At 45.1% G+C, this 27,082-nt stretch overlaps 1 protein-coding gene across 3 annotated transcripts in view; it reads right to left on the bottom strand.

Moving 5' to 3' along the window:
• LRRK1 (leucine rich repeat kinase 1) overlaps positions 1-27,082 on the bottom strand; it is a 69,600-nt gene that overhangs the window by 30,246 nt on the left and 12,272 nt on the right. For 2 of the 3 annotated variants that reach the window (XM_010215759.2, XM_010215760.2), the window contains exons 2-13: positions 23,312-23,475; positions 21,604-21,775; positions 19,089-19,268; positions 18,131-18,279; positions 10,987-11,213; positions 10,313-10,440; positions 9,900-10,063; positions 9,056-9,193; positions 5,432-5,544; positions 4,258-4,334; positions 818-947; positions 182-294 (exon numbers count right to left, since the gene is read on the bottom strand). In XM_010215759.2, the coding sequence (XP_010214061.2) occupies positions 182-294; positions 818-947; positions 4,258-4,334; positions 5,432-5,544; positions 9,056-9,193; positions 9,900-10,063; positions 10,313-10,440; positions 10,987-11,213; positions 18,131-18,279; positions 19,089-19,268; positions 21,604-21,775; positions 23,312-23,475 (1,755 nt within the window). The remainder of the gene's footprint in view (positions 1-181; positions 295-817; positions 948-4,257; positions 4,335-5,431; positions 5,545-9,055; positions 9,194-9,899; positions 10,064-10,312; positions 10,441-10,986; positions 11,214-18,130; positions 18,280-19,088; positions 19,269-21,603; positions 21,776-23,311; positions 23,476-27,082) is intronic. The other variant, XM_088536829.1, reaches the window with a different exon arrangement.

Below are 27,082 nucleotides of genomic sequence, written 5' to 3' on the forward strand. Positions count from 1 at the left end.
GCTGATCCTATAGCACTGACTAGTGAACTTGCAAATAAGTGGAGGTTTTCCTAAGCAATTCCAGTTGGCAGCAACAAGGGTTTGTTGCATACTGGCTGTTCCTGTTCAAGACCATTAAAAGGAAGCAGTTTTGCTTATATGTTCAGTCAATGTAATAAAGAACACACAGAATCAGTCTTACCCTCTTTTCTGATCTCTGCAGGAACATTACTGATATTTAGTTCTTCGATATCCAGCTGCCAGAGATTAGCCAGCTGTCCAAGCTCTGGAGGAAGCTCTCGGATACCAGGGTTACTGTACAAAAACAAATAAATCTACCAACAACCAGGCTTTGTGTGCAAGTAGCTGCTCTCATGGACTCTCAGATTACATTATTCTCTCTTTGCAGAAATCTTCTGTTAATATTTTAATAAGACTACTCAACACTTCAATAACAATTTCCATCTTTATAGTGATGTATAATTTTAATTTATGTTCTGGGGCAGACAAATGTAGTCATCTTTACTGGACAAATGAGGAAATATAGGCAAAAATGATGAGTTATTGACTCACAAGCCATGGGAAGCAGTCAGCAAAGAGCCAGAATTAACTTGACACACACTAGATTCCCAGGCTGGTGCTCAAAACATTAGATCATCTTCCCTAATATAAAAGGCCAGCCTCCTTATCTAAAGCAAATGATGGGCACAGCTCTACATGGGCTCCTTCCAGCTTTCTGACTTCAAAGTCAGAACTGTTCATCTGGGGTGGGGCTCCACGGAAGACTGGTCACTAAAACAACACAAAACTGAGTCGCTTTTCCAGGGCATGGACTTACTTTCCTAAATAAAGTTCTGTTAAACCTTTCAGAAGGCAAACGGACTGCGGGACAGAGTCCAGCTGATTGTCGTTCAGATAAAGGACTTCCAAAGAATCACTCAGAAATGCTGGGAACTCCAAAAAAGAACCTGAAACAAGACAAGAAACAAGATGCACCTTTAAAATGTAACAGGCACCAAGGCTGTGCACCAAAAGCCATCACCTCAGCTTTGTGGGAAACACATTAGGTCATGTCCGCTGGAAGGAACTGCGAAAAAGCAACGCCAGAAAAGCATGTGGCCTTCAATGGCAACCAAAACCAACGTTCACATCACAATTTTAATCACCACAGCGATTTCAACATGATCTCTAGGACTTCCGGGGTACTGAGGGGAAACTATAGGGCTATTCAGAGACCCTCCCTTCAGAGCACGAATGGTATTATGTTTTTTTGACATCTGATAGCTGATAACACCTTGTTGACTCCTCCTGCTCCAGCCCAACAGCTCACAGAGAAACAACCTACCAAGAGCACAATGGTTTTCAATGTGTTCTTTTTTTTTAAAAAAATATATATATATATATATTGCCTGAGGAAAATCAGAAACTGGTCAGAATGATGTTGAGGTCCCCATGTTGCAGCCTGGACTAACACGTCAAGTCAGCAACAACGCAGAGGAAAAGCCAAACTGCAGCTGACAGACTCGAACCCTACATCAACCGCAAAACACTGTCTGTCTTAGCTCCTCTGGTCTGTTTTACACTGTAAGGGCTTGGGGCACTTCAGTCTTCCTGTGTGTTTGAACAGGAACCAGCACATTTTGGGAGCAACTCAAGCAAGAGTGACAACTGCGTGGCCGAACTGCTGTAGCTGGAGAGGTTCAGACAAAGGAAAATCCAGCTGGTTCCAAAAAACATCGCTTTGCTCCACAAATTACTCCAGGGATAGTGGCATGAAAAGCTGCCATGAATTGTGTTGCTGTCTTGAGAGTCACATATATCTACCAAGAAGCATCCTGAAGTTAAGGAGGATTAGGCCACACAAGGACATGCAGATCTGGGGTCTCTGATTAGTGAAGTACAACCAGTACCAGCTGCTGCCCCCACATCAATAAAAGCAACTCTCTGAGACCTGCAACACATCCTTTCTCAAGCATAGGAGAGTTGCACTTCCACCAAGATATTTTTCCATTACAGAGAAGACTTGAGGATCTGTAACTAAGCCAGAAAAGAAAAAAAAAAAAAAAAGAAAAAGAAAATGGAAGAAGTTTTCTCAGGGAAAAGTTCCCCAGTTCCAATATTAACAACTAAGATCAGAAGAGGAGCAAGATAGAGTCCTACTGTGTGCAGGGTGTTTTATATATGTGACAGGACTGTCTGGTGTGGGCAGCATGTCACAGTCTGCCTTTGAGTTTTCACATAAAAAATCATCTTTGGGATTATTTTAGGAGCACAGCAGGCTTATTCATGGATCCAATTCACTTCCCTTCTGCCTCATCGCTGGACTTAAACTTTTCATTGTTCCTCATCAGTTTGCACCTAGGCACAGACAGATTTAGTTTCTCTTAGACATGTAGGAGCAAGTACCTAAAATAGTAATACTCTCAGTACTCTCTAAAGAGTTCAAGGCGGAAAGAAGTGTACTATATTGGAAGCAGGCTCAAGGTGTTTATGAATGGCAATTATTTATTCATGAGTTATTTATGACTTCTTTGGCTTCAGCTCAGATGTGCTTTTAAAGAACTGCAGAAAAATTAAAACAAAACCCCATCTCAAAACTGTATTTTTGGATGAGTAAATGCCACACACACCACATGCATGTGCATGGAGTTATTCTGAGATTTATCAATTGAGTATAGTAAGCATCCATAAATTATTCTCTTTAAATAATCTAGACTTGAGTAAATAGCTTTGTTGGTAAAAACATAGCAAAACTTGCCCCCCACCTTGCTAAGAGATTTCTGTGAGCAGCTGATGTATTCCAGCTTCTGTTTTCTCTCGATGTTCTTTAAATTCTTGGCCACATCCTCTAGTCTCACCAAGCTATACTTGGCACAGGAACAGAGAGAAGAAGATGAGGCGGCTTCGCTCCGTCTCTGCGGCTCCTCCACCCTGGCACCAGCCAGGAGGGCTCCCCAGGGCCCTGCTGCCCCCCGAGGCCACCTCAGGCACTCTGCGTTGCACCAGGGTGTGCTGTGCCATGGCTCTGGTGGCACCAACGCAGAGTCCACCCTCCCCTTACGCAGCAGGGTGATGCTGGCCTTGCAATCCCCCTTGCAGCTGCTTTTAGCAGACTCCAGCAGCACTCTGCCCTTCTCTCCCTGTTGGGAAACGCTGCTGCAGCAGGGAGAACCGAGGGTGTCTCAGGCTCCACACGTTTGGGAGATTCAGATTCCTGCTTCCAGTTCCTGTTTCTGCATTCGGGATTTCACTGACATCGCAGCATTTGTATTTCCATTTCCTATTTCAAAAACAACACAGACCAACCTCTTCTCCTCATGAGGGTGCCCAACAGCAGCCTCTGCTTCCACAGATGCCAGATGTGGTCAGACATCCTCGTCTGGAAGTCCAGGTAGAGCCTCTCTCCTCCAGAAGAGCCAGCTAGAGCTTAAAACTAACTGCTATGGCTACATTGAATCAACTTATCCCTTACTGTAACTTGGTACATTTACCACTTCTACCTATGAATGTTGACCTGAGACCACACACAATTTTCAGGGGGAAGAGACTAAGACAGCATTTGCTGCAGACAGATTTCTTCCCCCTGCAAGCAGCTGAGGACTGCTCTGGGGTGCAGCACGAAGACGCCAGCTCTCTTCCACTCTGCAATTCCCAAAGAATGCTTTAGAACAAGCCATTCTTCAGTCAGCCAAATATAAGAAAGCTCTCCAAGCGCTTTAAAATAAAACAAACAAGCAAAAAGAAATGCAGATGAATCCCACAGAGAGCAGGGAGCAGTGCAAGTGTCTTCAAATAGTCTTTTGTTCTCTCTGGGATTTCACGTGCACTAATCCAGAAAATCTGTTCTGCTCTGCCTCAAACTTTTGGTGCAAATCAGAGAGACAAGGGGAAAAGAACAATGTTCAAATTCAAACACAGAAATCCTGCAAAGAGTAATAACACTAACTATGGGTCAATTCCCCCTTTGAATATACCAGTAAACATTCTGGCTAAAAAGAATAATCTTAAAGAACAGAAATCCAGTGAAAGAAACAGGTTTCAGTTCACGCATTCTTCACCTTCCCATACTGATGACACCAAGTGCTTGCAGCACTTCTTTAATAATTTAGCTAAACAAACTTTCTCTCTATTTAGATGCTGTTGCAGTTTAAACAGCAGCTGAGCTCCCGGTGATTTCCCCCTAGCCAATCCGCCCAGATCCTTTCTCAGTTCACCTGGCTTCCTCAGCCCTTCTCTCCCTTGCACCCGCTCCGCGCAGGACTCTGCCATGGACCTTACCTGCCTCGGGGCCAGAGCGCGCCCGGCTCTTCGTGGTGAAAAAGGGAATCCGCTTTGTTTTAAATCCCTCTTCATTCCTGTGGGCAAAACCAAATGACAACATGGGGAAAAAAAGAGCAGTTCAGGGCCATGCTGCAGTTGTGCAGTCCATGCAGCGCAAGGTCAGGCCCTCCTACGGGTTCCCCTCAGTTTCTGAGCGATGGGACCGGAGCCCCAAAGCGCAATCATGGAGTTCAACTCCACCAGCACTTGTCCAGGCCCAGTGACTTTCTTCTGGCAAACTAACAGTGCTCTGCAAGGCAGCGCTTTCAGCTCCCCGGGCGAGAGCACTTGACCCCTGGCTTTACTGGTGTCAAGGTTAAGGCGCTGTCACACAGCAAATTGAACAAGCTTCCCGAGAAGCACTGGAGAACTGACCTGCTGCCATTCCCTGCTCTCACCTGGCGGTCTCGGAGAAGATAACCCAGCAACGCAACTCTGGAAATGCACTGAGACATTCCAAAATACTAATTTGTATTTATCAACTGCCACAGCAGCTCCTAAAGACCCCAAGAAATTCTTCTTCTCATTTGGGTGCCTGTCCAGAAGTTTGTATGCTTGTACGACACAACTAAAAGTAGTTCTGGAGCGGGGAAGAGACTTTTAAGTCTCTATATTAAACATCCTTGTTGTAGCTTCTAAGTAGAACATCACTTTTTTATTGGATGACCCCATTAACGTCATTTTCTCTATGAACTTGCAGCTGGTTACGCTTCCATTTAAAAAACAAAGATTTTTCATATTTTCCAAAACAATACTCCCACGCTGACTACAAACTGCAGCCCAACCAGATGGTTTATGGTTAAGATACACTCCCCACAAACTAGTATTTGTAGTGATGAACAGAACGCTGGGTTAAAGAAAGTTCTACAAGTTCTGAAATTAAACTGCCATTATGAGTAATCTATCCACTTAATAAATGATACAGTGCTAAAAATCCAAAGGACCAGAAAAGGATAATTCATCACTGTCACAGACACACAATATACTTCAGAGTTGTGGTATGTGGATATCAATGCTTTCTATGCAGGTAATTAATTCACCACTGACACCCTTTGTGTTACACAAGAGATCGGGTTTTCTATTATTTCTTCAGCCTTTGTTTTTTGAGATGCAATTTAAAAGAAATACTCACTTCCCAAGTTGGTTTTTAGAAAGATCCAGTGTTTTAAGTTGCTTGCAGTTCCACTTATCTGGCGAAGGCAATGCAGATAACTGATTTCCCAGCAACTTCAGAGACACCAAAGCCTAAAAGAGGAAAAGCCTGGAGTTAGGAGACAGAGTCCATCAACCACACAGAAAGCGTTTTTTTTAATATGGTTGTTAAATAACACAAGGAAAGTACATCTTATTCATCAGAACATCCTGTCCAGGCTGCCCAGCATGCACACGTTTCCTTTTTGTCTCCAGCAGCGTACTTGCTGCAAAAAGCAACACCACTGTTAGTTTTGGGAGATTACTATTCTACTCGCTGAAGAATAAGACTGGAAATGATCCATTTAGGAGAACATGTTACTTAGATTAAGGAGATTTTCCCAAATGGAAGAGAAGGGTATGATTTACATACGCCAGCTGCCACATATGGACGAGAAGTCTAATATGTGTGTGCAGACTAATGGCACAGGAAGCTTTCACCTGTTGTCTATGTATAAGATCAACATGCAACATGTAGAACATTTTACACAGGAAGAATTTATAATTGCTTGTTCTTGTATGTCAAATAAAAATGGTAAGGATTTAAATTAACTTTTCATGATTTGCACAATTTACCTACTTACTTTTTCCCACGCACAGACTGCAGAGAGAAACTTTAACAAGAATTAAATCTGACATGTAAAGCAACACCACATAGACAGGACTCAGCTGCAAATACTCTGAATAAGGTTAAACACAAGTTCTCCTTTAAACTTAAGTATAAAAGAAAAATAAAATGGTTCCCATCAGATTTATGAAGTTTTTGCTCTTCCATATTCTTTTAAAAATAATGTTGAGGTTGAAACAAACATTCTAATTTGGCTGAAAATCCTGTTTTCCACTGAAAATACTTTTCTATGGAAAAATTTCAACCAGCATTAGTCTACAAATCCTGCCATGAACACTGAGGTAAGCAGAACGTCAGCTAAATTGTTTAGTCCATGAGAACCTTAGCGTTAACAAATTCTGCCCTACAGAAATTGCAGCGGACCAACCGAAGGTTCATTTTTAGGTGTGTGGGATGCTTGCTTGTTTTTTGACAGTTTTCGTGGAGTCACCAGTGTCTTGTGGGGGTAGCCTGTTGGCTTTTCTCCCCCTTTATCAAATGGAAAAATATGAGGCATCCGTGTGGAAGCCGGGATGGACAGTGTGGGACAAGCAATTACCATGCGAAACGCTCCCTCTAGTGACATGGGACAGGCACCACTGGGCTTCGGGGTGACCCTGGAAGGTAAAGCAAAATAACCCAGCAACTGTGCAGGAGGAAGCGCTGCAGAAAAGAGAGCGAGAGCAGCACAAACTGTAAAACCCTCCCTGCCACTCGCATCTTGCTGGCTGTTGTTTTTATCATCATCATTATTCTTCCATTGGCTTGCATTTCCAGTCGTAAAAAAGCAGCAGTCCTCCCTTGGCAGCGGGGGCAGAGCCCTCTCCAAGTGTCAGCATGGGGCTGCTCAGTGACAATGTTCTGCACTTCTTCCCCGAAATATCCCTGAGCAGGAGGCTGCGGAGAAGGGAGGCTTCATGTTCCCGAATTAGCACAAACTTTGTTCTGTGCGGTCTAGCCGGAGCGCTGCATTTTCAGTCAACTGTATCCATGTTACACGTCCCCCACCATCCCCGACAAAAGCCGCCCTGCAGGAGGTGACATTCTGTGCAGTGCTTATGTGCCTGCTCCACGGGGGGAAACGAGTTGCTTTCAAGTGGGGGTGGCTCTTCACAACTCTTTCTGGACATCCCCAGGCCTCGCTTTGCAATCAGCTCTTCTCTCTCAGCTCCAGCCTCTCCATTTTTGCTGCCTTTCAGGCAGGGAACAGGTACCTCCAGAAGTGAGGAGACAACAGCAGGGGATGATTTCCTTCACAACCTCATGGCAGCGTGTGAGGAGGGCTCCGCTGCACTGGACTAGGCCTGGGGACACCAGAGCATCCAAATGAGGCTGCCTCGGTTCAGTTTGCGATGGGGAAGGGTGGGCAGGCTCCGAACCGCACATGTCCCCCAGGGAGGGTCACGTTTCTTCAAGGGAAGCAAATGAGACTAGAGAGCCAGGTCATGGCTCCTCTGCAAAGCACCAGATAGTCATGGACCCAACCTTTTCTAGGCGTGCGGGACCCGAAAAGCCCTGCTGCTTATTTGCTTTATCTGAGTCGAGTCTGAAGAGACAGGGATAAGAACTGGCACTATTGAGGGTAGCCAGAGCATGGAAAGCTCCCAGCCAGGCCACGTGCAGGGCCCGCACGGAGCTGCTCCCCAGCACCCGGCGTTGGGAGCCTCCACATCCCACCTCCCGGAGCCTTGGAGCAGCAGCACCCCAGGAAAGGTGCCCTGAAGCACAACCTAGCGTTGAACGAGGAGGGAAGCGCCCACCCGGCAGGCTTGGTGTTAACACGTTCGGAAAACGCAAGTTTGGGAGACAATAGCCTGTAAGACTAAGGCGATTTCAAGAGAAATGCCAATTGAAAACAAATGGTTATGAGAAAGAGGCCAGATCTGCAGGGATCATTTAAAAACAACTGAGGGAGCAAATGAGCCCCATTACTCTGCTTCCAGGCAGAAGCCACGGGCTTCTTTGCAGTAGACCTGATGTTCAAGTTGGAAAAGGCTATGGACCATCACTTCTACGTCCTTCCCAAAATAATACAGATAACCAAGCTTTTGCACAAAACTTTACCTCTATTTCCAACTCCATAACCCCATATTTCACAATCCAGAAGGGAAACTTGGAGGAAACCACCAAGTTCTGCTTGGTTTCATGGAACCCATATAAAGCCACAAATTCTGAAGAATTTTGAAGCAAAACTATGGATTTGTGATGACCACTGAGAAAAAGAGGCAGGCTTGCACAAGGCAGCTTGCAAAACGCAGAGGAACCTTTGGTGAATATGCTTGGAGGCTTTCAGGGAAATCTTACCCCAAAACAGATTTATTCTGAAGGGAGACAGATTCCCTAGCAAACATTTCACATGCCACCAAGATAAACCATAGAATTCATCATTATTCATTAAATGAGCAAGTAAGGAATGAGCAGAGCTATTTAAACTGAACAAGCACAAACTCAGTGAAATGCCAACTGGTTTTATTTAGGGCATTCAAATAAGCTATTTCCAAAACATACTATCAAGAAAGAAAAAGAAAGACTAATAATTACACCACATTAGTGTGCCAGATTAAGAACTTGTCTTGTTTTTTGTTTTGTTTTGTTTTTTAAAAAAACTATATATATTTGTGAGCACTTAAATCTGTATTTCAAAGGTTGGAAGTTGCAGCCACAATACAGTGATTGTCTTCCAAACTGTGGTCCCAAAGATGGAAAACCACAGACACCACAGACATCCAAAGAGTTCCTTAAAGATCTGGGTGAAAAGCTGGATGCTATATCATGTTGGACGAAGGCTGGAACAGGGTAATTCTGGGGATTACGGGGTGCTCAGAGGCATTCTGCAACAGCAATGTCCACCACCACAAAATAGCAGGTGGTCTCCTATCTTAAGTAGCTGCCACCTGCATGATTTTGAGCTCTGAATAGGTAGCACCAAGTAGCTGCACGGTGAGAAGTGACACTTACTTCCAGCTGGAAGAGTCCTGGCGGAACTTCTTTTAGCGAGTTCTCAGAAAAATCCACTTCTTTGAGATGATTTTTCCAAAAAATAGTCAATGCATCAGGTAAATATTCCAGCAAGTTTCTAGATGCTTTACAACATTTCTGGGCAACAAATAAGGAAAAGCACTGAGGGAGTAGTAAACACATCTTTAAAGAATCAGGTAAATCAGCTTCCACATGTTCAGTGCATTAATACATTCACTCCAGGTGATCTCTTTAGATTTGTTAATCTATAATCTAGATAAAATACTGTGTGTGCACACACATAGTATCTGCCAAGGAGTAGCATGCTTTCATCAATGGGAAAATTCTTTTTTAAAACATAAGTATTTCAGAAATTAGTTGAAAACCATCACCACTTTTTTCCACCATAAACAAACAGTCAACCAAGTGCACCGCTCCCTTGCTACCCACGTAGTCTTGGCATTAACTTCCTTGTAACAATCAGGAACACACTGACAGGGATGTGTGGGTATATATGCCTGATCTATCCGTGGGCTTGGGCAAAGTTAATTTTGAAGAAAGGCTGTGTGTTCTATAAAATGACCCCAACAGTTCATATCAACTAGACAAAACCAAGGCATCCACGTGAGATGTTTCTGCAAATTATCCAACAAGGCCATCAACATTGTGACAAAAGCTGAACCTCAGAAAGACTTGCCCTGAGAATTATAAGCCAACTCAGGCAGGGGCACTTCTACAGAAACAGAACAGCCCTTTTAATGCAAGACATGTATCACAGAATATTCCATTCACTGTTTCTACAGCTTTTTTCAGCCTCTGGTTCTGAGCGAGCAGTTTGACTTACCAAGGGGCAGGCCCAGGGATCTGGAAACACTTTCAGCTGATTTCTGGAAACATTCAGTATGTTTAGGGACTTGAAGCAGTATAGAAAAACCGTTGGAAGTTCCACCAACCTGTTGTCAGAGATGTCAAACTCCTGCAGCTTCCTTAAACCAATCCAGTTAGTTGCTAAAAACACAAAACATTGCAGATTTGACACAAGTCTGATAGCACTCTGGTGATGAAAACTCACTAGATAAAGAGTCAAAGGATACCCGAAGCAATAGAAATAATTGGGCCTTTCACATATTTTGGATAAACACTTGAGACATGCTAAGTATCTACTGCTAGCATTGGCTATAAGGTATTATTTTAAGTTTGGGGTTCCCCCTTACAACTCAGGCCCTGAAATGTAATACAACACTGGACCTTACATACCGTTTTCCTCATCAAATAACTTCTCCATATAGTTTTTGGCAGCAATGAGCTTTTTAAGGTTTTTAAGATGTAGGAATCCAGAAGGGAGGGTAGAGAGCCTGTTGCTGGACACGTCGACCTCAAGTAACCTGTGAATACAGAGCATGGTCGGGAATCAAGAAAACACTGGCAAAGACTCATGTTGCTGCAGACATCTATTTTATCCGGACAGCTCTACATCTGAATGAAAGCAGCTGGAATGTGTTTCCCAGGCAAAGTAAAAGGCCATATTTAGAAAAGTTAACCCTCTAAGAAGCAGACAGGAATGGCCTGGAACCAACTCCAACTGTCCACCTGGGCTCGAACTCCCCTCTAACAGGAACTGCAGAGAAACAGAAGCAACATGGGACAACACAAGAATAAATGTCCCAGTGATCACCCTGACAAAAATCTGGAAACACTGAGAACAAAAAAGAGAAAACTCTAAATTAAACTTTGCAATAGAGAGGAAAAAAAAAATCCCCTATATACATCCTCTTATTCAAGCACTTATTAAGTGCTTAAGGCATTTGTGATTATTAAGCGCATATTAAAGTGCTTAAAGCTTAAAGCATTTACTACGTTTTCACACAATCACAACTGACTCATTTGCACCATCTCGCTGTAAGCTTGCAGGCTGCATCCAGCACACACACCTGGTACAAATAATTTCATCAGACGACTGGACGCTGGGTAACTCCGTGAGCTGGTTGTCAGCCAGGCTGAGCTTGCGCAGGTTTATCAGGCCCCAGGGAACCACGGATGGAAGGGAGACCAGGCAGTTGGCAGACAGGTCGAGCTCAGTTATCTGGCAGGAGATATCGATGAGCCAGTCCAGATCCACCCAGGGCAGCTTGAGGTTTGACCAGTTCACACACAAAGCCTGTGCGTGGCAAAGAAAGGACAGAAAATGACATTAGTAACATCCCTCGCGCTTGATTGCTATCGTCCTGTTGCACCACTGGGAATCTGGCAGATCAGAGTATGGAAATTTTGCTCACTTCCCAATCTGCTTGTAGGAATTAACTGACTCTGAGATGAAATCATGCCTGGGTATCAGCAGCTCCCCTCACAGCTACTGCAGGATTTCAATCCGAAGAAAGACCAAGAGCCAGTGCAAACTGAGGACAGACTTCACCTGCCCATGCACCAGCTCCAGCCTTGCCTGAAACCCTCTCTCCAGCCCATAGGTGCCTGTTCACCCAGCGACATGCAACGAGTTACCACGAGGCTGGGCTCCCTGCTCTGCATTTAGACCCTATGCTAGCAGTGTGGTATGGGCAGATAATAGAAACCAGCCTCCATCGGCATCCTGGCTTGTCCCAGGGAAGTGGCCTGCGTCCTTGCCCAGCTCTCCAAGGGATGCTGAGACCTGACAGAGGCCAAAGTGACCCAGCGGCGCCTCTGAGGAGCAGCGCGTGCGGGAAGCGCTCATGGATCGCTGCTTGTGCTGCAGAGAGGACAAGGATCGATCTGCCAAGTGGTGTCACAGCTTGCCACGAGGAGGACAACTGCTGGAAAAGTTATCACACACCCAGGCACTGCTCTTGGGTCTTCAACCTCCCAGCAGCAGCAGCCCAGAACCATCCTGGGGAAGGATTAGGTCCTGCAGAGGAACGTTTGGGACAGGCAGGCAAAGGCAGATGCTTTCTTGTCAAGCATTTCTAAATATGAGGATTTTTCTCAGTATTATTTAGGAAACTACTTTTTTCTTTGTGAGATGTGATTTTGGCACCTGCATCCTGTCACCATTTGCTGCTCTGATGAGGAGGAGGAAGTCTTTTGGAAACACAGAAGCTGTTATGAAAGGCATAACTACTTATTTTAGACTAGAGCTCATTTATAAGAAAGGGTGAGCACATCAGTGTAAGTATTTCATTTTCCAAATAAAATCTGACAGGATCTCATCAGCTTCTAGTGAGATCTGCATTCCAGAATATCCACTTTAAACATGTTAGTCCCAAAACGTTTTCATAAACTCAGGATTTGGGCGCCCCGGGGAAAGCCCCAGTGCAGCGATGCATTAAGTCACCACCAGGAGGCAGCAAGGCCCCGACAGCAAATTCAATTTGCTGTCCAATTTCTCCCAATATAACTAAGATTTGGAAACCTCAAATTTAAAATGAAAAGAATACATTTGGAGAATGGAAAGGAAGAAAAGGAAAATACTACCATATGGCACGCAGTACCCAGAGAGCGCTACATTTCTACATTTCTCACTTTTTTTATATAAAGCTTTTTTATTTGCACGAAATGAATTCGGCTTCATCGCTAGGTTTCCCAAGTCTGGTTATTTAATAGTTTGGTGCTTACAAAGCTTGGTTTTAAATTCTGTATGTCAGCTGCAACAGTGAGTCTGCTTACAACACTGGACTGTATCGGCGGCGGCAGCTGGGATTTATGGCACAAGAAGAGCATAAACGCCCAGGTCAGATTCCTTCTTCCACTCCTAACTACTCTGTGCCTCAGGAAGGACGTGTCCCCATGCTGATGGGCTGGGAGATCCTCCCATCATGAGGAAACCTCACAGGCGACGAGTGAATCTGTGCTCAGATACTTGACTCCCTCTTCCTAATCCCTGCCCCGAACTGCCCCAAGACCCCCAAGGGGTGCCAGACCCCCAGATCTAGGCAAAGCAGGAACCCAGTTCTACACTGAGCAAAATCCTGCAGTAGTGCTGATACCTGCTTGGCCACTTGTGAGCAAGTTCAGTGCACTACCCTGCCTGAAAACACTACTACTCTCTACTCTAAGAGAATTTTCATTTGGTTTAACCTCCTGGCCACAGTCACCACAAGCAGACTTACAGCAGTAGGAAGTTGCCCATGTTCTATATGTTTGCCCATATAGAAATCAAAATATTACAGCCCTCTGCAACAGTGTTGGGTAAACCCACATGCTCTGTTAGCAAAATCACACTGCAAACCCTGCTCTGCCCTAGGAAAGTGTTAAGACAGGGTCTTCTCCCCACAATATGTGCTCCAGGTAGGGGTTTTTCCATAGGAATTGCCTCTTTAAGCTAGCAGAGAAAGGTGTAACAAAGATCCAGCTAGAGAAAGTGGGATACAGAGTTTGCCTCCACATCCATGAGAAATGTTCCTAGCAGGGAACCAGCCATTGCAACAGCTGAACTCTGCTGCAATGCACACCCCATCCTGACGCCCTTTTTTTCAGAAACACAGACTTCTTATTTTCAAAAAGCTGTGTTGAGATTCAGACAAAACATGGAGTTAAAGCAGAGTGGCTAGGGGAAAACCCAGGCTCTTAGGCAGCAGTTCCGGGCTTTGCTGGGTCCCTAAAGACAAACTGGTAGGGAAGGTGCTTCCTGCTCACCCGCCTCGCTGCCGAGACGTGGGGTTTGTAACCCAGGGAGCTCCAGGGCAGCGGCTCAGGCGGCTCCTTATTGAACTCCGGCTGCTGGAGCAAAGTGCAGGCAGGAGATCAAGCGGGGATGAAGATCTGGCTGCAAGACCAAAGCTCCCTTGTCCCAGTGAAAAAAAGTAAACAGTGAAATTACATCCAAAGGTGACTTCAGGAGCCTAAGTGACTTCAGGAACCTAAGCTTTTAGTTATTGCTATATGGATACAAGGATCATCAAGCAAAAACTAGCACTGCGCTGGGCAGGAAGGTCCACCCTGGATTTCAGGGCGACTTTTCAACAGTAGAGAAAGATGGAAATGGGGCCTTCCTGACATCTTCTCCTATGAGGACAGAATTACTACAGTGGCAGTGCTTGCATAGGGCCCACACTATGGCCCAAAAGGAGTCAGGGAAGGAAAACTGGCTTTTTTTTTTTTAAATTATCTTCTATAATTTGGTATTAAGTGGGTTGATTGTTGTAGCACCTCTCCTAAGATACCCATCCACAATCACAGGATCCAACCCCCTGAACTACTCACATATTTTACCTAAATCAACAGAGAGAAAAAAAAAAAACAAAAAAAAAGCCAACAAAAAACAAAAAACCAAACCAAGAAGCCCAAAACCCCAAGACTATGGCCCAAAATCCAAGCTAATAATCCAGTCCAGCAGCTGTGCACAGGTCTTTCACTCACATATAGGATGCACACATCCTATATGTGGGATTCGGTCTCCAGAGCCCCCATCCATGCCCCAGATTTCCTGCCTGGCTGGGGTTACCCAGGCTCCATTTGCCAATCCATATAATGGGACAGTAACTGCCTCATTCACAGCAGAGCCAGGAGGAAAAACGCACTGCAGACTCCAACCCCTTCTCCTCCCACTTAACTAAGCTCTCCCATCAAAGCTGTAGTAACGAAAATAAATCAGGAGGAGAACTGCTGGTGTTTATTCCTTCCCTCAGTTCTTGCTGTGCTTCAATATGATGCTCTCAAGAGCGGTCCTGGCTCTTATTTCAGTACAAAAAGGGCCTTGTCCTTGAGTAGACCCCAACCAATGCATTAAGAATGTAACATATAACCTGTTTTTACTGGATGCAGGTAGGGCCGTGCATCTCTGCTGCCTCTCATTTCAGACTGATATTCATCTTTACTTTGAATTTAGATTACTGCGTATCATTCATCTCAAACATGCAGAGTCACGGCCCCAAGGTGTTGTAACGTGATACAAAGATAACTGCGGGATTCAGACAGTGGCTTCTAAAACCACATATGAGACTGTGAAATCCAGCACCTGCTATGAAAGCTGTGGGCAGGTGTCTGCATTGACCGGGCAGCTTTTAAAATCTCAGCATTCAGTTGCCCTGACCTCAGTCCACCTGCTCATCTGGAGCTCAGGATGGACAGGCTCTATTCGAGTGCTGCAGGCTGGTGAGATCAGCCAACCCCCTTGTGCGACTTCAAAATATTGGGCCAAATTCATCCTTGGTCTGTGTACCCTGCTGTCACAGGAGTTACCTTAGGGATTCATTTGGCTGAGCAGTCTGTAGTGAAAGGAGAATTAAGTGAAAGAAAGCTCGGCTGCAGCACCATGAAGAGCTGGGATTTCCTCCCCAGCTCGCACTTCATCATCTCCACTAGCTCCACAGAAAAAAAATTGTCTCCTGGATGTCCCAAGGCCGTGATGCTCAACTTGCTGAGCCCAGGAATCAACCCAACCTTTCCACCCGGCAGCAGCTGGATGGCCAGTGCCCACCAGCCCCAGGCTCAGCCTGATCCTTGGTGGCTCAGTAGTCTTCAGAAGGGCGAGGGAAACCCTTGCAGAGTCCCCTCCCCGCCAAGGCTGGCCTTGCTCACAGGGGGGAGCCCTTGGGTCTTGCAGACTGAAGGGAAACCATCTAGCTCAGTGACGGTAGGGCCTGTGCTGTGGAAGGCAGGGGACTGGAAACTGCACGGGAGCAAGAGACCCCACTGCTCCAGGGCAGGTAACGCCAAATCATGAACTACAAATGCGAAAAACAGTCACTTAAATTCGAGACTAGTTGGTAAGGTGGTTAAAAGGGTTGTTAGGCATTTCTGCTTCACATGCCCCAGCAGCACCTCCCTCCTGCCACAGCTGGGCCCTTACGAGGAGTGTGCTCTAATTCCACACACAGTAACAGGAGCGCGAGTCCGGAGCGGAGCCGCTGCAGAGTTCTCTGCTGTGGTGACATAACCGAGATCACCCAGGTGTTGCATAAAGAAATCAAATATTCACACACCTACATCCCTGTATATAAAAATCTTGGGAAAATGCAGCTGTTTAATCTCTTTTCCAGTTTGAAATGGAAGAAAAAAACAAAACTCTTACCGCTGAACACACTGAAAAGTTGAACATATCTCCATGCTGACTACGCCTGCCTGAACGCCTGGAATCTGTGCCCAGGCGCAGGGGGTCATTTGGGACATTTGCTACCTGTTCCTGTAAAAACGGAGCGCTTCCTCTTTCTGGCATGGTGGTGGCTTTTTATGGGATATATTTATACCCAGAAAAAAAAAAAGAAAAAGCAGAAACAAGAATTAGAAAAATGAGATGTGAGACAGCCCGGACGGGACAGCCTCTTTTGAAGCTTTGAGCTTATTTTGAAACAATCTGTGCTTTCTCTCTCCTGTCTGGAAGAAGAGGCTCCATTTGTGCCTCCTCCCAGGGCTCAGGATGAACAATGTTTGTGAGACACCAAGAAAGCTCTGAGGCTCCTTGTTTGCAGCCATTGGGAAGCTGTGTTTTAAAAAATATATCAGGGTGGTGACTGTCAGACCTGCAGACAAACTAGGACACAATTGCCTGAATTTGGTCTAGCCTGCCAAACCAAATCCAAAGAGAAAATCTTAAATATGCAATATATAAAAAAGCATCTACTAGGAGGGTCAAGGTCGAGCTTCTCACTTGCTCTCTTTTTTATTTTCTTTAAGCCCTGCCCTTCATGTTTGAAGACCTCTCTCTTCTTCGCTCGGGGTGTGACAACAGTAAAGCTGAGTCATTTATTACAGCAGCGAAGTTAAATATTGCCAGCTAATTTGTAAGGAACACAGACCTCTTCTCTGTGACTCAAACGTTTAAAAAATTCTGCCAGGTCCCTCTAGGAACAACAGCCCTCAAACACACCGGTCAGTCTGAACTGCATCATCTCGTCTCGTCCTGGGAAGAGCAGCAGAGGACTCCGAGAAGAGGCTGCTGGGCCACAACGTTGTGCAAAACAAGGTCAAGGGCACCACTTAGTGTCTCTGACACCACTCTCTCCACGGGCTCATGAACCACATCTCAGAAGTGGCCTGTGAGGAAGCTCGGAGTCCTGAGGGTGCTCCCGGAGAATGTCCCCTGTGCTGGGTTATTCCACCCACAAACACAGCACTGACAGTCACTGCTGTGGTCTGGGCTCTAAAGCACCAAAGCTGCACCCTCAAGGGCTTTGAAAGGAATTGGGACAATTCAAACAAATTACATAATAACAATAATTTTAAAATATCAGAAAACAGTAAAAACAGAGACTGGGTTTGGGCAGGACAACAGATAATGGAGAAGTTTGTGATACAAAGAAAATCTTGCTGCTTACTGAGGGTTAACACCAAAGCAGAATCACTGCCCCACCAGGTTACCAGCTGGACAAACTACTGCTCAGCTGGCAACGGGATTGCACAGCCAGGCCCTGACCACTGCAATGCATTAAACCTTCGGCCAGCTCTGTGAGCTATGAGGAGTTTAAATAGCCCCTTTTTACAGCAGAAGAAACCTAGATGCAAGTGGCTGAAAGCCCATCAATGACTAAGTAGCATACAAAGTTCTTGTCAACATAAGACAATTTCAGTTGCTTCTTGTTGACTAACAATGTTTAGTGTGCAGCTCCTGTGTCCCACTGAGTATTTGTCACACGGGACAAGCACAGAGCTTACATTAATAGCACATTATTATGATGTGATCACACACGGCTCTCCCTGCTGCTCCAGAGAGCCACGTCCTGAGGGTGACAACAAAAGCTCCTGGCACCTGTGGCTGCAGGGCACCCAGGGGTTTACATGCTCTGTGCCACCCTGCAGCACTGCTGGCCAGCACAGAGCTGGCCAAGGAAGTGATTTGCCTGGGGTCACACAGGAAGCCTATAGCAGAGTTTTCAGGCTTTGAGCACAAAGCCCACATTTTCCTTCAACACTGTAACCCTAGTTCATACACCAGTGTCAGAATGGCCAAGCAGAAGCTGCCAGAGTGATAACATCTAAAGGCTTCACGCAACTCAGCGCTCGCATGAAAGCCACTGTTACAACTTGTTCTCTAAACGGGCAGCAAACCACAAGGCTCTTAGCTGAGAAGTCACCAGCCACAGCGGTGTGCAAAGTTAAATATCAATTATGAACATGATGCTCCTTTAAAAGAGCATCTCTTCAGACAGGTAAATGTCTACTTACTGTTTTTGCTGGAGCACTACCTGGTAGTGGGCTTGTCTCAATGAAGTACTTCCTCAGAAGGTGTTTGCTTGATTCCGGACTGTCCATCAGGATGTAGGAGCAGAAAAAAGCACCATTCCGTAACAAGAACACAGCTACATCTTCATTCCCTTCAGAGAAAAGGAATATTGTCTGTTCTCTTGTTCTTATGCATGTGAATCGAGCAGAGCTGAAGAGAAAACCATGGGAAATAACCACTTCTGAAAAAAAAACACTCTGCATGGGAGTGTGCAAAAAAGGGAACTGAACTATGTAAAGACTGTTTCCTCCAATTATGGAGTTCAGTTTGGTCATTCCAAGACAGCAAAGATACTATGTGAAAGTACTGAGTTAGACTCTATTTCTTTTTTTTCCCTGCTTTATTAAACTATACATGCAGCTATACTTTGAAGTGTAAATTGTTCAGCCTAAATCAAACCTGTATGCCACAGTAGCCATCACAGTAGTACTTAAAATTGCAAGGTTTCTGCTTTTCGATAGTTTTCCCTTCCCCACTAAGATATTTAAACTAAAAAGCCTCTCAGTATTTTCAGTGATTTAATTCAGGAGGGCCCCACCTTAAATGTGGCTAAATCAAAAGATTTTGGAACAGGCTGCCCAGAGGGGTTGTGGAATCTCCTACTCTGGAGATCTTCCAAACCCACCTGGATGCCACCCTGTGCCCCATGCTCTGGGTGTTCCTGCTGAAACAGGGGGGTTGGACTAGATGATCTCTAGAGATCCCTTCCAACCCAACCATTCTGGGATTCTCTGATTCCAAGTCAACTGTGTTCCAACCTACAGTGGAGAAAATTCAGAACAATTCCAGGAAACGCAGGCCACACCAGTATACCTCCTGTTAGGAATAAGAATTCAGCCCGTTCTTTAAAAGACATTGCAGAAAAAAAGGCACAGAACTCTGCAGTATGCAAACACACACCTGCCTTTATAGCAGCGTACAGGGGCAAACGTATCAGAACTGGAAACTCATTCCTCCTGACCGCGCAGCTCTCTGGGTCAGCACTATAGGCGCGAATGAGGAGTTTGACCACGTCCAAGTGTCCCTGCTGGCAGGCTATGGCCAGCATCCAGTTCAGGAGTTGCTGGCAAGTACTAGGACCTGCAAAAAAACAAGACATTTGACTTAGTTGATGCTGCTGGACCAGCCTGTGGAGTGCAAGGGTCAAATAATGGTTATGCAAAGGGTATAGGGTGAAGGTCCTGATGGCAACAAGTGTGTTACACAGAAGTCCTAGATTTATTTGACACACTTTCTTGGGTTCAGCTGAGTTGTGAGCAACCTTCTTTCCTTAAAGTCTGCTCAGCACCTACCCTCTAATGAGCAATTCTTTTGGATAGCCCTGTCTTAATCACCAATAACAGCAGGAGGGTCTGGAGGCTGCCTGCTAGGCTGCTGGTAGAAAATCCAACATTATTCCCAAATAGAAGTGGCAAGGGGCGACGAAGGCTGTATTGCATCCAAAGATAATGGGACCGATCCTGCTGACATCCAAGAAAGGCCATTTCTTCCAGCTTCATGAGAGAGGATACAAATAATAGGGAAAATCAACTGACTTCTCATCTTTCTGGATAAATAAACCCAAAATAAATGTTTTAGATAATGTGAAATAATTGCTTTAGTTGGTTCTCACTGCAAGAAAAAGTCTTCCATAAAGAGTTCAAATCCCAACTGAAATATTTCCATTGATTTTTTACTATCAATTCACAGCAAATTTAGGCAAATGTTATTTAAGGCTAAAAAGTAAAATACCATGTTCTGATGTCAGCATGAACTTGCTCATGGTTTTAGTCCTCCCCAAACTGCTGTTTTGCTGAATTTGTATTTTGATCATAGAACATCACCCTCCTCTATGTGAGGATGATTCTGCCCTATGTAATTAAATGTCCATGACACGATTATCTCTAGCAACAGTGCCACCCTCTAATCTTCCCTGATTTACACCACCACCTCCATTTATTCTACAAATTCACATCCAATATTAAAGGTTTGCAGGAAGGTCCAGAAGTCCAAGTTTCTGCAGAAATAATGTCTCTCTCTGCACCCTTTGCAGCTTCACTGTATCACTCACCCTCACGCTGCAGTAACATCAGGCTCTGCTTCAGCTGTAAGCCAGAAGTTCACATGGAGCCAGGAAGAATCACTGCAATGCATTAGGCAAGGAAGGCAACACTCCTGGGATACACGTGTAATTTATTCCCAAACCTTGTGATTGGTCTCTACATAACTTCACAAGGAAACCAGTGGAAGCTTCTGCATAAAAACTCCTGTAACTGGCATCTTTATAGGGCTAATTCCTGCACCTCAGTCTCCCAAAGCAAAGGTGTAAGAAATTTGGCAAGCTCTAAACCTACCTCAAGTTTCCAACATCTACTTAAGTCACTTTTTATTACTGAGAATATTATTATTTTAATATAATTTAATTATTGCTAGTGGGTTACAAAAACGGCCTCGCCAGCCTCCTTTCCTGGCTGAAGGAGATATTACATGTAATTGCTCCCTGCCAAAACCGGAGAGTTTCTGCTGCTTGTTCACGCTCCCAGCGGATCAAACAAGCAGGTGCCCCAACAGGTTACTCCTGACCCCGGCGAGGCCGCTGGCAAGTGAACAGCTTTGGCGGGGAGCCAGGGCTACCTTCAGATCGCAGGTTGCAGAGGACAAGCTTAATTATTGTGACCACGGCCCTGCCTGAGGCCAGGACAGCAATGAATATCCCACCCTGGCTGCTCTGTGGCACTGGGAAGTCCCCCTGCAGACCCTGTCTCCAGAGGCAGTTCCCAGTTCCAAGTGCCCATCCGGACTCTCCGAGCATTGATCTTTCCTCCCACCCCGCAGTTGCAAAGGAAAAATCAGCCTTAAGAACTGCATCTGGGGCTAAAAAAAAAATAAAATTCTTTTGCCATAAAATCATTGTATCAAAACGAACATATAAACAAAGTAAAATGGTATTTCCAACTAAGGAATTCCCCTGCAAGTCAAACTGAAAAGACAGGAAAAGAGAGCAAAGAACGTGCTGCCATCTGTGCACCCAAGTATCACTGGGCGACAGTCAGGCTGCGCTCTCTCCTCCCAGCCCCGCTGTGGCTGCGGGATCAGCACAGTGGGATGACGCCGTTTCCTGAAAATCCCATCATTTCTCGGCGGGATCTGGGACGTTACCCAGCTGCGAGGGCTGATGGGAATGAATCTGCTAAATGGCATCTTTCCCTACTTCCAATTTGCAAACATGGAATATTTCTATGTGTGTGTTTTCCCCCCCATGGGGGAAGTTTTCTTAAGACACAGCAGATATTACATTCCTCCACCCACTTTCCCATAAATCCCTCCTCTTCCAAGGCAGGCGGAAAAAAAAATATGCCTGCTTGAAGCTGTAGCACACAGCTATTGAAAAGCCTGCAGAAAAGACAGAGACAACGCAATGGGACAAGCCCCTTACCATGCAAGGAGTCCAGCAGCTCTTTCACTACGTCCTTATGTCCAAAATAAGCAGCCACCACAGCAGCATTGTCATCATTAGGTTCTGTTGGTAACACCACTAATGCTTCCTTCAGTAAATATCTCACAGCCTGCAGATCTCCATACGCTGCTGCAATGCCCAAAAGCTGACACTGGTAAAGAAAATGCAGCAAATAAACTGTTTGTGACAGCCTTCTCACCTCTAACAAGAGCCTCACACCTCTAACAAGGGGACAGGCAAAGGAAGAACGTAGGCAAACAAACAGGGTATTTCTAGAGCTTTTCATATGTATTTATTTATGTCCATGCAAATGCAATACTGGCACTGTGGTTAGCTGAGAACGTCATGAGCACTAATAGTCTCTGTAACCTCTTCTGTTGATATATTAAGTAATTATATTAATTTATTGTTTCTTTTTAAAAGTTTTTTATTTTTTTTTCTTCTACAAAAGTGCCCAAGGTCCAACACAGTAAGTTAAAACAATTTCCCGCAGGACAACAGGAATGGCATTTGCACAGCTCTGCTGACAGATGAGGTGATATCTCATCTGATATGATATTTTGGAGATGGCTACTAAGTCTGGACTTAATTCTCAGGGACTCTCTAAACCCGGTAATGGCGATGTTTAGGGAGGAAAGAGGGTAATTCTGGACAATTCAGCAGAAACTGACACCAGCCCACTTGAAAATCTACAGATATTATAACAGACTGTGGGTCATGCACCTTGACCTTTAGACAGATGTGTGCTCCAAACAGTAACACCCACCTGGATAATAATGATTCAGGGCCAGACGTGCAGTTAGTATGAAGTGTTGTTTATATCAGCTGAGAATCTTGCATAGTAATTTTACATTTAGTGCAAGTTCTCCTGATTACTTCACCACAATCAAGATTTCAAAGCTATTGTTTTATTTATACTTCAACCTTGGGCAAATAAATATCTGGTACTGTAACCATCTTTCTAAGTCACAAGTAACTCCATTTGTTTTCTCTATTATAGTAGTCCACCATACTGAGAAGAAAAGATTTTAAGGATATTTTAGTGCAGCTGCTGAACGCAGGATTGAGTTCCATATTGAAGCAACTTTCAGGCCCTACCACTATCACATAAATTCTGCCCAGCAACCCAAGACACTGCAACACTTTCTGAAGACCAAGCCCTGTATGCAATCTGCAAAGCAGGAACGTCAGTTGGAGGTCACTACAGGTCTCCTACACCAGAGCTGGTTGCAGTTGGCCAGTTTGGAGGGACGGCAGAAAAGCCCAGGCCTCTCTGCATCCCAAAGCCAACACACACTCATGTGCTCCCATCACTGTCAGTCTGATGTGAAACACCAACCCCAGGAAAGCCAGCAGGACTTTGGTCAACCACTTCAATGTCAATAGGATTTCTATCCTATGGCTCCACTCCTGGTGCTGTGAGTGACCTTAAAATGTTGTTTAGCCCATCTGTGCTTAAGTATGTTCTCCCTGAGGTGTGTCTCATGCTTCTGACTTGTGCATCAAGAGAAAACTCTGCCTGTGAGCACATGTTCCTGAGCACTCCACACGAGTCCCAGCCAGGACTCTGCAGCACCAGCAGAGCAGGTAGGTGAGCACAGGGTCTGCAGGAGGAACCACGCAAGGCAGCAGCTTCACATGCAACAGTTTCTCAATAAAACCTGGGAAAAAGTAACTCTGCCCCTACCTTTTCTACTTGCAATGCAGTCTCCTCACATGACAGCTTAATCAGTTCTTGGGCCTTACTGGCGTCTCCCACTTTGTAAGCAGCCTGTATGTTCTCTGTCACAGGTGTCTGAACTATGGAGACTTCGCCGACCGTGGACTGCTTGCCACCCATGTCCACAGATCCTGCAGGGAGAGAGGAAAAGAGGGCTCAGGAAGAAGTACCTAATTACTACTCATGCATAGCTGGAATACCAATGCAACCTGTCAAAACCAACCACCACCAACAAAAAAAGAAACCCACAAAACACAAGAAAAACACAAAAAAACAAGGGGCAGATTATTTTCAGTGGAATCTTTACTGCGTGTATTTCATAAGGTGATGGGGAGAAAAACCTCAACCCCTAAATTCTCTGAGGAGAGAATGTTAAAGGATGTTGAAGTACTTTCCAACAGAGACATGAAACTAAAAGGGCCAAGGACTTCCTCAACGGTTCCCAGAGGTGGTTTCCAGCGGAAGGTGTGAGAGCTCTCCCAGACACGTACGTGCTGCTGCAGCCCTCGGCTCCCGCTGCTGGAACGCGGGAAGGGAAGTACTTGCACACACAGGCACCGCGCTCCTCCTGAAGTCACAGGGAGCCTGCAGGGCTGCAAAGCCATTCTGGCATCATTAGCTTTGCGTCAGACACTCTTTATTGATTGCACGCTAAGAGCCCGCTAAAGCCCCTTCTCTATGCTACTTCTCTAGCATTTGCAACTAGAGCTTTGTACACCTTAATGAATGTGAAAAAGGAGAGAATTATTATGCTCTATTTTCTAGATGGGAGATTATGCAAGATGCCCAGTGTTGCCAAATTCAATCCTGAATAATATCCCAGGCTAGATTTTTTGAAGATGCTGTTAGCAGCCACACAAGCCTTTACATTTTGAAGGAACTGTGTGTCTCCAGAAATCCCCGCTCTTGTGCTTCAACCACAGCACTGCTGGGCGGGTGCTGGGTCCATTCCCAGCCAGCCCAAATGCTCTCCCTGTGTTTTCCCAGCCTCTGCCAAACACTGAGGTTACGGCCTCGCCGAGATCGCGATGCTCCGTCCTCGGCATCGTCCAGCACCCATCACTGCATGGCAGGGAGCAAGATGCTGCGCTGCCTCCATTGAGAAGCACAAAAAACAACAACACACAAGACAAATCCAAAACCAGAAGCACTCTTCACTTCAAAAGAGACCACTTCATACTCACTTTTTCCTACTAAAAGAATATTAATTATTACTGCTTATCTGCGATTGGTTAAAGAAAACCCATAAAGCCCACAGGTTTTCACATGAGTTAACAAGAACTTTTAAAATAGATACATATGTCGTGCAAGGCTGAGTTTCCTGCAGCCTGGAAAAAAGAAGTACATTTGGACCGATCTATAACTGTCAGTAAGTATCTGTGAATAATGCAGTCTGAATCACCAGGACCTTCTGACTAACACTTCTCATCAATTATTTAAATGAAGCTCAAATCACTCAGACACTGAAGATGGCTCCAGAGATTCGTGCCATTAAAGACGTGCAGGATAACCTTTCTCGGATGACATGGAACGTGTGAAGGACGAAGCAGGAATCAAGGCACATGAACATGATGTTGTATTTTAGCAAGTTACCAGGATTTTGTAACTCATGCAATAGGTGCCACGCTCCCGCTGTGTTAGATTTTCCTCCCAATTCTCTAGTCTTCAGGAGCACATAACAGAAAACTCAGCCAGTGTGTGTTCAAGGCCTCTACAGGAGGCCACCCACCTGTAATGGACCTCTCTGAATGCTGTGTATGCTTTAATTGCTTTCGTGGAGATTAAAGGAAGGAAATGCAAATTATTCCAAAGCAGCTAACTGCTAAAAAGGAGAGAATTTTGAAGCAAAATGATTCTTTGATCTTACAACTCAGCAGAGGGCTAAACACAAGTATAGATGAAGGAAGACGTTCCAGTTCCTGGAGCGGGCGGCCACTCTGCTCAGGGCCCTGTGATGAAACCCTGGACCCAGAGAGCAGCATTGGAATTTCCCTAGGAGGATAAAATGCCTCACACTGGAGATCCAGCACAGCTGGAGGGCCAAGCAGGAAGCCCTTCGAACCAGGGCACAGCGGCTTTAAGCTAGTCACTAATGCACAGAGTAGGGACACGTTTTACATCCTTCCGGACTCAACTCCTGATTTGGGAACCATCACTCAGGATCCACACCTGGAGCCCCATCCAAGTGTATCCTTTCTACCAAGCGCTGGGTTATCATTCATTCTTTTTGAACCAAAGATACGAGCAGATACGAGCACCCTGGGTCAGAGACTTGCAGGGGATCTGTGAGATCCCAAGGTCTCTCCCTCTTTGGCCAGAGAGGTCTCCAAGCAGCCCCTCGTGCTTCCTGCACACCAGGCCACTCTGTACGGGGCATCTTCCATCTCTTCTCCTGAAACTGCCCCACCAGGGACAACCAAACCAGGCCCAGGAGCAAAAGGACCATGACAATTTAACGGAGGGGAGGAGGAACTCTAATCCTGAGACAGCTCCTGTGTTTTACTCAAGGACTGTTCATGAAATAGCCTGGCTAATGTGTCCTGCTTCCTCTTCCATGCTCCTTTTGGCCTCTCCAAAAGTGTTGTATCCTCTCTGCTGTAACGGTGGAATTACCAGCACTGTTTGTAAATCACCCATTGGACTCAGTTCCCATGCATTCGGTACAGACTTCCGTGCTCTCCAGGACCTGGATGCCCACAACATGTAGGTTTCATGGAGCTAACATGGGACTGGGATCATAGCTGGAGGTTTAGCCAAGGTTTTCAGGACCTTAATTTTGGTCCCTAAACTCCATTTTACTCTCAAATATGCAAGAATTTTTTATTGACCTGACCTGAACTGATAAGTTAGGCTATGTTTGAACATCCATCAAGTAAAAGTCAATAAAGGCTTCATTGAATCTAAGCAATCTGGGCAATTCTGGTGTTTGAAATTGATGTATTTGTATTTAAACATCCTCGGCAGAAAAATAATGCTGCTCATCATTCAAATTCATTATGTAACTGCCATCAAGATTTCATTCTGTGACTGTATTCTGCAGAGCACATCCACCTCTTGCCTAAGATGATCTGGGGGGAAAAAATGCTAAAGCTCCTCAGTAGCTAAAGACCTTGCAAGGCAACTAATTTACAAGCCAAAAAAGAGTAAAACTGATGACTCATGGAGTAATAAAAAGCTACCCTTAACCAACAGCTGCACCCATGTGGTCCTGTCAAAGCCAGCTTGAGTTTTCAAAGGCTAAGTGAGAGTGGAAAACAGGCCACCCATTGCTCCGTTCCCAAAAAACACAGAAGCCATGGATGCAAAGCTAAACACGTGGGGAACTGAATTACCCCATTCACAGAAGACTTTCTGGTGACTTAAGAAATGATATATCATCTTCTGACTTAAAAATGAAAAATACCAAGCGGATATATTTTGTAAATTTAACTTATACTCGCCATAAGGCAAAGGAAAAAAATAGAGAAAAATTACACTGTATTGGTTAAAGACCATTCATCAGTACGGGCATTCACGCAGGCTGGGATATATGCCTAAGCTGATTTTAGCAGAAATCTGGGCTGAAATCCAAAAGGATTCTGCCTGTGGCTTTAATTTACATGCTTCATACTCTACCTGAAAACTTCATGGCTTTCAGCTCAGGGTCACCTCAGATACATACAGCCTTAAATAACATAGTATGAAATCAATACCTTAAATAACAGCAAACCTCAATTTCTGGACTTGATCATTCAACGC

The sequence above is a fragment of the Tinamus guttatus genome, unplaced genomic scaffold (genome assembly GCF_059628265.1).
Source record: "Tinamus guttatus ecotype Peru unplaced genomic scaffold, ASM5962826v1 Tinamus_guttatus_pri_ptg000004l, whole genome shotgun sequence".
NCBI classification, from domain to species: domain Eukaryota; kingdom Metazoa; phylum Chordata; class Aves; order Tinamiformes; family Tinamidae; genus Tinamus; species Tinamus guttatus.